This window comes from Trachemys scripta, chromosome 8 (genome assembly GCF_013100865.1).
Source record: "Trachemys scripta elegans isolate TJP31775 chromosome 8, CAS_Tse_1.0, whole genome shotgun sequence".
In the NCBI taxonomy this organism is placed as follows: Eukaryota; Metazoa; Chordata; order Testudines; family Emydidae; genus Trachemys; species Trachemys scripta.
In genome coordinates, this window is record NC_048305.1 from 78,414,516 (window position 1) to 78,429,271 (window position 14,756).

Here is a 14,756-nt window from a genome sequence, read left to right on the forward strand (position 1 = left end):
TTTAGTGAATACAGTTAGGACCTAAATATTCCAGTTTAGAAATTATATTCACAGTATTGTCAGATATTTTAATACTGAGCAGCTAATATTTCTCACAAGTGTATTTTTTCTCTGTTTCATATTTGTTTTCCATGCTGTAAAGTCATATTAGTATTCAGTTTCTGTGGAACTTAACTGGGAAAAGTACAAATATTGTTCCCAGAACTTAAGACAGATAAATTAGTATCTAACCCAAATGACAGATTTTGTACATGTATTTTGTTTTTCCTCTAGATACGTATTGTATTACTGCAGCAGCAAATACAACGAGGCCAAGATGTCTTCATTTTCCGTCAGAGCGAGAACTGTAGAACAATGTGATCGAGGCGTTGGTCTTCTGTGGCCAGCCGGTCAGAACCCATCAACAGCTGTGATGAGCAGAGCAGAGATGGGGAAACAGGAGGCAGTCAAAGCCAAAGAAGGTTTCGGCCTGAAGCTGTGTGTATGACTGAAGCAGAGCAGGGCCAGGACCCAAGGAAACCCCATCAGCAAGGGAAAAAACAGATTGACTCTCAGTGACTCATTTAGCTCCTGGATTGGACAGATCTCTCCCCTGCTGGCAGTTTGGCTGAGCATCAATGGGACAGATACCAGGATGAATAGCTTAAAATAATTAGGGGGCCAATCTGCAAAACTGCTCTCATCCAATTCTTTACTGTGTGATGAAAGACACAAAACAAATTACATTTAGATATTAAATATTAAGTCACTGGATTTACCTCCATTTGGTCCAAAGCAGGAAACTGGATAAAATTCAATTTTATATCATTGTGTTGATGGCCTGTTTTTCATCAAATGAGTGAGTGTTTGTTGGCAGGTCAGACTCTTTGACACATGGGGAAAATAGGTGCTTAATTTAAATGAGAATTAATGCAATCATAATTAACACAAATGTGAACAGAATTAAACACAGGCAAGAGTTCAGTTTAATGCTTAGCAGTTTAAACTATATGTTTTAGGAAACATCCTGCTTCAGCTGAAGACAATGGCAGTGTTGCCACTGAATTCAATGGAAACTGGAGTAGGCCTTGCAGGTAGACAGGCAGGATTCCCTGTACTTTATATTTAATGCACAAAAACAGAAGCAACAAGCTCATTTAGTATCAGTAAAGGTCAGTTAAAATTATAGAGACATCCTTTGGAGCAAATCTTCTGCCTTGTATTTGCATATTTATGAACTAGAGATTATGACAGGCCATTCCATTTATTAGAGCAGCGCTGCTATAGTTAATAGTCTGTCAGCGTTTCCATTATAAACCCCGTTTTTCAGTGTTTTAATTTCTCAGCCATTTGAAATCACATCAGGAAGCAACGTAGCCCTTGTGTTGTCAGGCCAGGTGCATTTTTTTAAAAAAAAAATAATAAAAATATATTTAAATGAGCTCAGCCATTTCTGATTGGGCAAATGTCATAAAATCACAAAAGCCTTGGGGGATATTATTCTTTTTTCTTTTTTTTTAGGGAGATTTTGACAATCACTTCTTCTTTTTCTTCTCCTTATCTCATCACCTGGGGTCGAGTTATCATGCAAGCATCTGCCATCTTCTTCTGTCCAAGGCAGCACTAAAGTCCACTTCCTTACCATCTTCTTTGATGCAATCCATCCATCGCTGCTTCAGCTTTCCTTGGGGTCTCTTTCCAACCACCCTGTCCTGTCCCCAAATCCTCTTCATTCATCCTGTGCACATGTCCAAACCAGCAAAGTTGCACTTCCTGGATTTTGTCAGCCACATCACAGACATTGACTTCCATCCTAATGCTTTTATTTCTAAATCTGTCCCTTCATGTAACTCTTTTTATTATGCAAAGACAGCTCATCTCAAACACCTGTCGGCATTGAACCTGCTGTATCTTACCCATGCTTCTTCACCATACAGCGTTGTGGAGTACACTTGGAATCTCAGTGTCAGTGGCGTATGCTTCTCATAAGCAACATCTAGGATGTTATTCCACACTCATCCAGCACTCTCCAGTCTGGACTGCAGCTCACATTCAAGCTTGCTGACTTCCATAACACAGCCACCAAGGTACTTGAACTGGTCACTTTGGTTTAGTCATGGTCCATTAATCTCTATATCCAGTTTCCCTGTGGCACCTCTACTGACTCACATGACCTCAGTCTTAGTCATGTTCATTTTCATCCCATGCCTGCTTAGCTGGTCAGACCACTGATTTACTTTTTCCTCTAGGTCTTCTTTTGCGGATGCCCTTATTGCTATATCATCTGAGTATAGCAGCTTCTCCCCTTTTCACATTGGGTTCTTCCTGCTGACATAGGCCATCAATATGATAAACAGCAGCGGACTGAGAGCTGATCCTGGTGCAGTCTGACTTGCACTTCAAAGGGCTTGTCGTTCCAGTACCTGTTCAGATCACTGTTTTAGGTGATGTATATAATGCATTTGCCATAAATATTAAATCCGTAGACATTCCATATTTCCTCAGCATTGGTGTGAGCATCCTTGTGTCCACTTTTTGACAAACACATCTATCAAAAACATCTCGAAGTTTTGAAAAATGACATTTTGCAAGCAGCAAAGTATATAAAGGGAACATCAGTCCTTGGTGGAAAGTCGAAGTTGCTGGAGGTACTTATCAAGTGGTGACATCAGGCTGGTCCCAAGCACGTGTGAACCATTTGGCTGCACATGGTGCCCCTTGCCCTTGGCAGCCAAAGCATTGGGCTAAGGGTGACAGCTAGGAAGAGAGAGCATGTGAGACAGCAGGAGCCACATTAAGGTGAATGAGATGCCTTGAGTAGAACAAGCATCATGGGCAGATCCACATTGTTGCAGGGTAGGATGGCGAGTTATGAAACTGGCATCCCCGTAAGTGATTCTTCTACTTCTTCTGAAACTGGTTAAGACCAGCACTATGGTGACCTCATTGCTGTTATTTTGGAATATAACTTTTAGTACTTTGCTGAGCTTTTCCTAGTTTCCCTGCATGCAATATAGAGACAAGCTGCACCTTCCTCATGCCTATTTGAACTTCCTACTTATTCTGAGTGTCCCCAGCTTGTCCACAACTGAGGAATTCCATCTATTGCCAACTCCCTGGCAAAAGGAAGATTGCTGATTACAATGGCAATATTTAGGTAGGGGCAGGAATAGGAGTAAAGTGACAAAATTTTAAAAAATTGTAATTCTACCTACTTCAAAGGAGTCCCCAGGAAGAGGCAAACACCCAGGAGAACAGGCTTCCACCTGAAAACACATGCTTTTTCCCATCCTTCCTGTCACAAGATCCTGAGACTCTGGGAACCTAAGTGGGACCTGATAGCACCAATGTAAGGAAGCTGCCCCAGACTTAGCATGTATGATGCACTTATTGTGTAACGTATTATAAAAGCACCTGGCACAGAACCAAAACTCTGTATTTTCTTCCATGAACTGTGGCTGGAGTAGAAACTTCTTAGTTGTAAAAGCTATGCTACATATACACTTTGAAAATATATACCTTTTAAGGTATGAGGCAGCTAAAGCCTCAGGTCTTAAAGCCTCCAGATTTTGACAGCAGTCAAATCCAAACAGATTCAAACTTTATGTCTAGCCAATCTCTGTAATGAGTAAAATAAAAGACCTGGATCAGGACACCATGTTCAAACCTCTGGAAAATTTGGATCCATCTCGAATAGCTCAGGCTCGTCTCCACTTCTTTACACAACAATATTTGGGATAGTTGTCAATGTGATTTCTAATTTTAGGAGGTTCTTTTTTCCAAATTCCACCCCAGAATTATAGTAAAGAGCGATCTTCCTTTCCCTGGATAGACTGCAAAAAATTAATCCCTGGTCATGATAGTTGTTCGTAACTCAGAACTAGGCAGAATTAGGACTAGTGCTTCCTGATTGTTTTGCATTTGTAATAATAAAACTTTTTTTAAAAGTAAATGTTGCCTGATGTAGCAGTAATGAAGAGACTGCCAAGCGTGTGTTCAAATATGTCTAGAGTATGCACTATTATATGTAATCTGATGGAAGATACATTCTGAAACTTATCTGAGTATTAGTTTTCACTACATATTTGTTTTGCTATCTTTTATTTTTACTTTGCAGTGAAATAAAAAGACTTGCACAACTGATTTTAATCTGTCTCATACAAATTATTATGTAATTAGCCACAATAGGATGTGTGCAGTTGTGGGTGTGGTGGGTATATAGATTGAATGCCAACACTCGTCTAGGTATGGAGTTGTAAAATTACACAATAACTTACACCCTGGGTGGGTGCTGTAATTATATTTTACATTAAAATAAGTTACATGAACAAAACAGAACACACTGTTTTTATCTTCCCACTGAAGTAGATCGTAGCAGAGGATTATTATAACAGTATTCCCTGGATATAGCATCTTTCATCTCCAAAGGACCCGATAATACTTTACCAACATAAATGTGATACGGAAACAACACATGAAGATCATTTCATCCACCAGTGAAATGGAGCTACCCCAGGGTGGAAATGCCGCAAATGCTGAATAATGCACAGCACTACTACACAGCAGTTTTATGCAGGAAGTGAAGATTACCATGTCCAATTGAAACTGCTGGAGAATGTTAAATAGGCTGAGTGTAATTACCTTAGTTAGAATTTGGCTGGACCCTGGAATTTATAATCCTCTATCTCACAAAAAGTTTCAGGAGACTGAACTCCATGGTACAGTAAAAAAAACTTTGAAATTTCACCAGATTTATTACATTTTAATGACTGAAATATTCTGCAAGCTTTGGGATCCTGAAACCTTTGAGGAAACATAGCGCCACACTATGAATCCAATGTTTCTCTGTTGTGTTTACCCCTGAGTATCTGGGTTACAATGAGCAGAAGTGCTCAAGTGCAAGAGAGTTTGTTAGCCAACATCTGGAGAGCAAGTGACTTCTGGTAGGATGTTTTAGATATGTGCTCTGTGAACCTATAATAATTTCTGACATAGGGCAAAAGTCTTCTTTGGCCCAAGTGCAAATCTTTTGCACATTTATCACTTGTTCAACATGTGGCACTTCTATTAACACTGATGGGTGGTCTATCCATCCATCTGCAGATTATGCAATAGAGATCTGCAAGACAGATAAGAGTTCAACAGTGCAGATCAAAAAGGTGAACTTCCACTTTAGATCATACCTGTACCCTTGTGTCTCTGTGAATTGTTCTGTTTAATTACAGTATTTTCTCTCTTTTGATATGGCTCCAAGGTGAAGAAAGCAACAGAAGATTGGTATGGCAAAAACTGCAACAGCAAAAACAATCACCAAAAACACCTGCTCATTGTAAATGTAAAACCCCAGGTCCTCTACATGGGTGGGGTAGGTGAGTTGTTCTCTGAGGGTAAAGAAGATGATTTTATCTCTGCATATTCAAGTCTGACGATCTTGAATGTGGTTTAGCAGGGTCATAAAGTTATTCCTCAGGAGGAGGGATAGCTCAGTGGTTTGAGCATTGGCCTGTTAAACCCAGGGTTGTGAGTTCAATCCCTGAGGGGGCCATTTAGGGAACTGGGGTAAAAAACTGTCTGGGGATTGGTCCTGCTTTGAGCAGCAGGTTGGACTAGATGACCTCCTGAGGTCCCTTCCAACCCTGATATTCTATGCTTCCATCAAGCTGAACCACTGTCAGGAAATGTACACAGAGATGTTAAGGGAAACTGCAGATTCTGGAAGAATTAGCAACACAGACAAATAACTTAAAAATTAGTGACAATTAATTCTAATTTGTTACAAAAAATGACTCTTGCTAAATAAAACATTGAAGATTGCAAAGCTGCTTCCAGTTTCTCCACAATAATATTGACTTATTGGAGAGTCAGGAGATTCTCAAAGAAGTTAATTTGGTCAAATACTTAAGGAATTTGCTATCTTTGTTTGAATTAAACTACTATCAAGGTAGGTGCACACCATCTTGCCACATCTGCAGCCACAGAGGCTCCCATGATCATGGGGAATCTATTAATGTATAATGTATTGTATTTACTGCCCATGGTCTAGTGTTGCATTGTGTGGAGGACAAGCTGCTTCGTACTGAATGAGAGCTCTTTTGGGAATAACACCTTGAGCCTCCTGGGAAACCCCTGCGTCTCTCAGTCTATCTCAAACATGAGTGGGGCATATCTCAGTTTCCCTCCTTGTTCTATTTAACAGGAAATCTCTATTTGCTATTCCCCAAATTGCCTTCCCCACCCCCTCCCAAAACACAAAACCAGTTCTGGATATCTTGGTCTGATTCCAGTCTCATTTAGGGCCTGATCCAAAGCCCGTTGAAGTCAATTGGAAATACTTCAATGGGTTTTAGATCAGACCAATTGATTTCACACCAATGTAAATCCACTGATCTAAACTGAGTTACTCCTGATTAAAGCTGGTGTAAGTGAGAAGAGGATCAGGCCTGTAAACAATCCCTGCTAACGACTATTGAACTGAATTTACCGTCATCTAATCAGGTATATTGTAGGTGTTTGGGACAGGACTGATTGAACCATCCCTGTCTACTAGATCTATTGATGCAGAAAATGCTCACCTGTACCTCCTGTATTGCTACCTCTGGGCAGCTTGACACAAGTTACACTTTCTTTTGCTGCTTGAATGTTTGAGATGTACATTTAATTGTGATCTGGGCCTGCTGTGATAAGACTCTGAACTTCAACACTGAGAGGGTTTTGTTCTTCCCAGATGAGTCTCCAAAAGTTCGCCAAAAGCAAAGTTGAAAACAAACAAAAAGTCACTATGAATGAAAATGTGCAAATTTGTTTATTAAAATTGCCAGGAAATCTAGATTTTTGATTTGCCGAGAACCCCTGCTTTAAGGTATGTGGACTCTTATGGTGCTCATGATGGGTGAAATTCACTCTGTGCTGAGGGCCAGCACAAGCCTACATAGCACTTAAGTTCAATTTCAATCCTCAAAATGAGGCTTCATGCTGGCCACCTGTACAGGGGTGAAAAATCATTCAGTGCAGAGAACACAGTGAACAAATATTGAAGTTCATATATATTGAAATGGCTAATAAGAAAAGTTTGTTGTTTTTATTTTATGATGGATAAACCTGATAAATTGAAACTGACTATATGAAATATTTAGGGTTTGGAATAATCTGTTGAAGAGTATAAGGTACTCCTGATTCAGGCACATGTAGCTATTCTTCAGGTAACATATTTACTTCAAACAGAAGCTATGCACTTTTTTAAAAAAATAGGTAGGACGTGTATAGCCAGATTTCCTCAATATTGTGGTATGGCTGTATTAATTCAGAAATGTCTAAGGGCTTGTCAACATAGCACCTTAGTCCACACTAGCTAGAGGGTTAGGTATGTCACCAAGAACTAGCATTGGTAGAGACACGCAGATAACCCTTCCTTTACTCCGGCGATGTACAAAGAAAAATCTCTCTCTTTTGGCAGATATGGTTCATGATTTAAGACTTTTCTTTTTAAATGAATTCAATGGCCATGAAAAGTGATAGACTGACAGCCTGAAGCCCTCTTTTCATACTGAGTACAGGTGCAGTATGGGCAACAGCCATGCAAGACTCTGCCTGCCAAATTACCTCATCATTTCTCTGGAGGCATTCCTGCTAGGCCGATGAGAAGGCAGTTCATTCTCTAAGACCACTCAGTCCATCACCTCTCTGCTAAGTCTGCCACAAGAGTGTCAACAGTTTGTGATATGGATACCTGTCAAATCAGATTAAGGCCTCCTGCTCATTTCACAGGGGCCACTACCCTGCCATTATATGATAGAGACCTTTGCTTGCTACTCACCTTGGCCATATGTGGACTTGCAAGTTATTGGAGAAAGACTGGAGCCCATTACATATTCCCTGAGCCATTTAGTCCCTCAGGATTTAGCACGTGTAAACATCCATCTGTAAAATCATATTTTTTCTTCTCTGTAGGGTATGATTCTCCCCCACACATACGCACACACTCACACACCGTGTAGCCCAGGCTGTAGAATGTTGCTGTTCCTAATACCAGTTCAAGCAATGGAATGCTTGCAAATCACACAAAACGCCTCTCAACATTACACAAGTGTTCCCAAGGCTGTGGCCACCCCACTAGTTCCAAGCTGGTCTTGAGAATGCTCTGCCTCCACCAGTTCAATTCAAGCACATTCAGGGCCTTGAGCGAGTCGCATGGAGAGGCCCTATAAGGAAACAGGAAAGAAGGGAAAGATTAATTGAGCAGCAAACACTGTAATCATACAAACTCCATAAAAGCTGTAACAACCACTTGTCATTATAAAATGAATAACAGTAACCACCTCCTTGAGAACTACCACCAAAGGGTGTAGCTGCTGAACCTTCAGGCCACAGTAATCTCCATTGGCTGCCAGAAGTTCCAGGGGAATGTTATGGCAGCCAGGGACTGTCAGTGGCAAGGGAATCTCTACCCCAGTCACAATGAGTGGTGTGACAGAGGAGGTGTTTTATTAGCTGTATGCCACCTGAGGCTACCCCTCTACAGGGAAGAGCCTGCTGGAGCTGCTCCTACTTTGTGCTGCTGCTAAGATGCAAAGTAGGCAGAGTGCAGCCCAGAAGAAGGGCCTATAATAGAAACCACGCTAATTGTGTAGATACATAATGGTTAATGGTGGCTAAACCAAGGGTAGGGACGTAGATGGGGGCAACAGGAAAATATTAGCTGGTTGTTAAGATGAGATTAAGTTTTAAATATGATTTCAGCTGTTAGAGAGGCAGATGGTTCTGTTACTAATGATCCTTTACTTGTAGAGCAGACTTATAAACACCTCTATAAATCTGCTGTTGTAGAAGTTAATAATAAAAAATAGATCATTCAGTTGCACAATGTGAAGTCAGTAGGTTAGCAGATGGGGATATTCTTTTAAACAGGGTATTACTCAAAGACAGTTTATAAAGGTTGATGCTCTGTGCCTTTCTGACCTAATGTGATATTCACACAAAGTTTACTGACATGATGTCTAGCTTTCATGTCAGAAGGGGTCTTTGCTTGAGATCTTTAAGTTTGGGTTCAGTTTTGATATTGAAAGAAAAATCAGTTCCTCCCAAGTTCATATAGAACAATGTCTTTATTCAGCTCTGAATGAAAAATTCATGCTCAGATACTGCCTATGTGTGCTATATTGCCCAACCAGGCCTGTGCGGCCTGCTCTGTTTCCATGCCACAAAGAGCCTACATGTGTCTTCCTCTCAGACAGCCCACCCAGCCCCTAGCCTTGCCCAGTTCATAGTGTCCAGAACTCTGCTCCATGTGGGTTCTGAAAGATGATGTTGTGTGTCTCCCCTAAAGTCTGGGAGAGAGGGCAGGCTCATGCTGGCAGATTGACAGTCAGCCACTGAAGCACCTTAAATGGATGTGGGTCCCCTCGTGCAGCACCCAGTCTGTCTGACAGCTTTGAAATGGCTGGTTGAAGAGGCTGTTCCCCCACTGTCCCAGAGAGGAAATGATTTTTGTTCTAAACCTACAGAGCTTTCCAGTCCCTCTCTCTCTCTGTCACTCTCTTTTTCCCTCCATAACAGCTGTTCAGAGGTTACTGCAGCCTGCAGCCTGTAATAACCTCCACAGGACATGCACAGGAAGAGCAATGTTTGGGGATCTGTGGTGCAGGCAGGAAGCTGATTTACTTCAGCTTCTGCATTTCTCCTGCGCCTTCCTTTTCAGCCCATGCCAACCATCCCCAGGAGCGGTCAGCCCAGGGTGTAGTCAGTGGGAAACAACTACTGTGCCCATCACTGGCATACGAAGCAGGTCCAGAGTTTGGCCCCGTGAAATGTGAGAAAACAATAGCTTCAATTATCCATATGGATCCATCTGGATTTATTCCAGACTGCTTCATTAATAGCAATCAAAGGCATCACTTTAATGGATTTTTTATCCTCAAAATTATGATCATGAGGAATTCGTTCCAGCTATTGATTTTGAACAGGCTTTTGATTCTCTTCAATAGCCTTGACTTATTTCAGATTTAGATAGCAGGAGGATTTGGCCTCAAATACATTAAATGGGTCAGTCTTCTTTATTGAAATCCACAGTTATGTTAAAACAAATGATCGCGGTTTGGATCTGAGTCATCTATTGTGGCTTTCGACATGGAGGGTCCCTTTGCCCTGATACTTTCTTCTATTGCACTGGAGCCTTTCGCTCTTTGTTTTAGGAGAGATCCGTATTTTTCAGGGGGGAAATCAGTTGATATTTCTCAGATTATCTCTGTGTAGAGCCATGCAGAGAAGATGTTAATTTATAATTTAAAAAAAAACCAAGATTATGGATGTTATGCAGGAAATCACCGCGTGTTCAAGTTTATTATTTGTTAATTGGGGTAAACTCTTAAAGCCATTAGGCGATTTAAATGTAGTTCTATTTGAGCAATATCCTTTATTGGCTCCCCCATTATCCTTTAAATATCTTGGTGTGCAAGAGGATAAAATTAGAAAGAATTTGTTTGCTCTAAATTGCCAGCCTCTGCTTGATAAAACTATTAGCTATTTAGCTAATTGGACGGATCTTCCATTATCATTAATTGGCAGAATTAATACAATTAAAATGGTGGCTTTATCTAAATGTTTGTGTTTATTTCAGTGTATCCCCATCATGTTCCATAACATGTTTGGAAAGCCTTAAACTCTTCAATTAATTCTCTTTTAGGGGGTTAAAGGTAAAATAAAAATTAATTTTGAAACTCTGCAACTTCTCTTAGAGTCATCTGGAGTGGCTCACTTCCTATTCATTTATTTATTTATTTTGGCTGCACATTATAGTATGGTGTTGCATGATTTAGACAATCCCCAGTTAGTATTGTGTGGCCACATAGTGCACGGGGCACTTCAGCTGTAGGCAGAGCAAAATCAAAGAGCATCAAACCAACACCTCCTGCTCTGCAGCAGTACTTGATACACTTGCTCTTCTATGGCTGGATCCTTCAAGGGGTGAGGCACCCTGCCCAAGAAAGCACTTAAATGTGTGCTTAACTTTCAGTACTTGTGTAAACCCATTGAAGTCAATAGACTAGTCATATGTTTTAAGTTAAGCACGTGCTTTAATACTGTGCTGTACTAAGGCCAGCTAGGGTGACCAGATGTCCCGATTTTATAGGGACAGTCCCGATATTTGGGGCTTTTTTTTATATGGGCTCCTATTACCCCCCACTCCCGTCCCAATTTTTCACACTTGCTGTCTGGTCGCCAGCATGTTTAGCACTTTGCAGGACTGAGCCTCAATTACTGTTGCTAGTGCCCCTAGTGGACTGGCAGACAAATGTATATCAGCGTGCATACACTTTGGCCATGTTCTCGTCTCATGATTTCTTTTAAATTTGGCTAAACTTTTTTGCCTGATTTTTAAGGGGTTTCTACCCACTTTTTTTTTTTTTTTTTTTGCATAAATTATCCCTGCAAAAATTGTATTTGCATGGTTTTCACCCACAGTTCTTTGTGGACACCTCTTATTTTGGCTGGATTCATACCTGGTTCAAATGCAAATTGGGTACTTCCCTGTCTAAATGGTGAGTTTAGCCATGGATGCAAAAAATGTGTGGCCACGTGTACATGAAGGGCAAATTGCACTCTCAGAAACAGAGGCTGTCCTTTGACAATCTGGCCAGGTATTTCCAAGATTATTCCAGCTGATATGCCTTCTACGCTGGTGAGAAGAGGTGATGCAGTAGCTATGCCTCTTCATTGTCCAAAGGTTCTCCCATATCAGGAGGAGCCTCATCCAGCAAGATTCACTGGCTTTAAAACTGATGTGCATCAACAGACTGCCACAAAGCTGATTTGGAGGACCCAAAATCAGGCCCAGCATTGCAGGCATGACTCCAATAAACACAGTTAATAATGAGCAGGTACATAGCAGCAGCCTTGATTCAGTATTTCTTTGCTTGATTGGTTTAAGTCAGACTCTTAGCATCATTCGTAGACAGTATTTTATCATCTATTATAGGGTAGGTTGATTTCATGAAACATATGAAGCTCAGTGTGTTAGTCCTGATTTACCTGCCTGGCTTTGCGACTAAGAATTATCTGCATTATTCTGTACAACCCATCTCTGTTAATTCTATTTATAATTCAATATGCTTACATTCAGGTTCTGTTTTGTATTTAAATTATTGTTGTCTTTAGGGCGTCTGAGTCAAGGGACACCTATAACTTCCAGGCTCTTCTGTGGCTCCTAAAAACCATATGGGAGTGGGAGGTAGCTCTAGCGGCATTCTGGAGTGGGTAAGTATAGTGCACACACCCTCCACTGGTGCCAGCCCCGTGCTTGCTGGTGGATAAGTGGCCACGTCCCCGTCCCATTCTACCTCCCATAAGGTATTAAACACTTGCTTCTTCCCTTTCTCCGGAATGTTTGCAGTCACATTATGGCTGCCTTCTAGTGGGTAATGGTTACCCTGCATCTTCTCCCATGGCATCCTCTATGTGCATGAATCTCAAAAGGTGGTGCTATTTTACTTTTGATGAAGAAATCTCCCACATCATCAGCTTCTGCATATCAAAAACCCACCTTAGTGGGACAGGATAGCTTAAGAGCTCTTCAAGGAGCTACAAGGCCTTTTCACTCTGAGTCACCAATTCAAATCCAGCCAAGTTTGGCACCAAACTGGAAATGAAGGGGTGAGCTCAGTACAGGGCCTGACCATATCACACAAACCGTCATCAAGAAGTATGGATTGGATGAATGGACTATAAGGTGGATAGAAAGCTGGCTAGATTGTCGGGCTCAATGGGAAGTGATCAATGGCTCAATGTCTAGTTGGCAGCTGGTATCAAGTGAAGTACCCCAGGGGTTGGTTCTGGGGCCGGTTTTGTTCAACATCTTTATTAATTAGCTGGATGATGGGATGGATTGCACCCTCAGCAAGTTCGCAGATGACACTAAGCTGGGGGGAGTGCAGAGTCACCTAGACAAATTGGAGGACTGGGCCAAAAGAAATCTGATGAGGTTCAACAAGGACAGGTGCAGAGTCCTGCACTTAGGAAGGAAGAATCCCATGCACTAGTACAGGCTGGGGACTGACTGGCTAAGCAGCAGTTCTTCAGAAAAGGACCTGGGGATTACAGTGGATGAGAAGCTGGATATGAGTCAACAGCGTGCCCTTGTTGCCAAGAAGGCTAACGACATATTGGGCTGCATTAGTAGGAGTATTGCCAGCAGATTGAGGGAAGTGATTATTCCCCTCTATTCGGCACGGGTGAGGCCACATCTGGAGTATTGAATCCAGTTTTGGGCCCCCCACTACAGAAGGGATGTGGGCAAATTAGAGAGAGTCCAGAGGAGCGGAACGAAAATGATTAGGGGGCTGGAAGATTACAAGGACAGGCTGAGGGAACTGGGCTTGTTTAGTCCGCAGAAGAGACAAGTGAGGGGGGATTTGATAGCAGCCTTCAATTACCTGAAGTGGGGTTCCAAAGAGGATAGAGTTCTGCTGTTCTCAGCAGTGGCAAATGACAGAACGAGGAGCAATGGTCTCAAGTTGCAGTGGGGGAGATCTCGGTTGAATATTAGGAAACACTATTTCACTAGGAGGGTGGTGAAGCACTGGAATGGGTTACCTAGGGAGGTGGTGGAATCTCTATCCTTAGAGGTTTTTAAGGCCCAGCTTGACAAAGCCCTGGCTGGGATGATTTAGTTGGGGATTGATCCTGCCTTGAGCAGGGGGTTGGACTAGATGACCTCCTGAGGTCTCTTCCAACCCTAATCTTCTATGATTCTATGATCACTGCTGGAACCCTTTCTGGTGTCTCATCAGAGAGTCCAACATTGGATAGCCATAGATAATCAGCTACCCTCTCACTGATTCAGGTGGTTGCCTCCTCATTACTTGTGGGGGAAGGGGAGGCATAGGTGCACTGGTAGGATGAAATGATCTAGTGCTGCTGCTGCTGCGCATGTTGCACTTGCTCTATGGAGAAACAGGGGGCTTGAATCTGTGAGGTTGCCCATCTGAGCACTAAAGTCACTGTAATAGAAATCAACCTGAACGAAGCAGCACATTGAGTTTCCATCAATACAAAGCTGTAGCGCCCATTAATGTCAATAGAAGCTACATGCTCCCACGGACTCTTCCCTGCATGCAAGGAACAGGAAAAGAACCCTTTGATTAAAGGACTGAAAATAAATACATCCTGTAAATAAAGGCAGCTGATGGACCTGATTCTCTCTTATTCCCACCAATGTACTTCTGGAGTGATTCCAACGAATTCAATGGAGTCACATTGGCATGAACCCCATGTAAGTGATATCAGACTCAGGCCCAATGTGCATAGTCAAGAGGAAGCAGTCCTGTATGTGCAATTGGAATGTTTTGGGCACTTTAGAGCTAAATTCAGACACTATGCAAATAATAGTGTTCACATGCTTACACCTGGCCTGAATTTGGCCCATAATTGCCAGTACAAGAAAGGCCAAGAGGAAGGAATATTCCTGTGTCAAAACATCAGTGTGGAATAGCAACTCTTTCATCAGTCTGACAGTAGTGATATGACTCTGTGTATCATTAATTAAGACAATAATAAATGAATACAATAGCCAAGTAATAGTGCTGCAATGCTTTCATGTATGAATTAGAATGTGAATATTGAGCTTTTCATTTCATGGTTGAAAAGTACATGAGTTGACCCAAATATTAATTTCTGCATTTCAGTCATTTACATATCATGGGTCAGTAATCATTTCTTGCACAAATGACTTTTCAAATGAGAAGCAGTATATTGTAATAGTCTATCATATTTACAAACTTCTCATT

The 14,756-nt window shown here is 41.6% G+C and overlaps 1 protein-coding gene across 1 annotated transcript in view; it reads left to right on the top strand.

The window, feature by feature from the left end:
* Positions 1-4,122, top strand: part of LOC117881893 — a 190,362-nt gene extending 186,240 nt beyond the window's left edge. Inside the window, exon 5 of the mRNA XM_034779691.1 lies at positions 274-4,122. Coding sequence (XP_034635582.1) covers positions 274-487 — 214 coding nt within the window. The 3' untranslated portion in view covers positions 488-4,122. The remainder of the gene's footprint in view (positions 1-273) is intronic.
* The last annotated feature ends 10,634 nt before the right edge of the window (positions 4,123-14,756 follow it).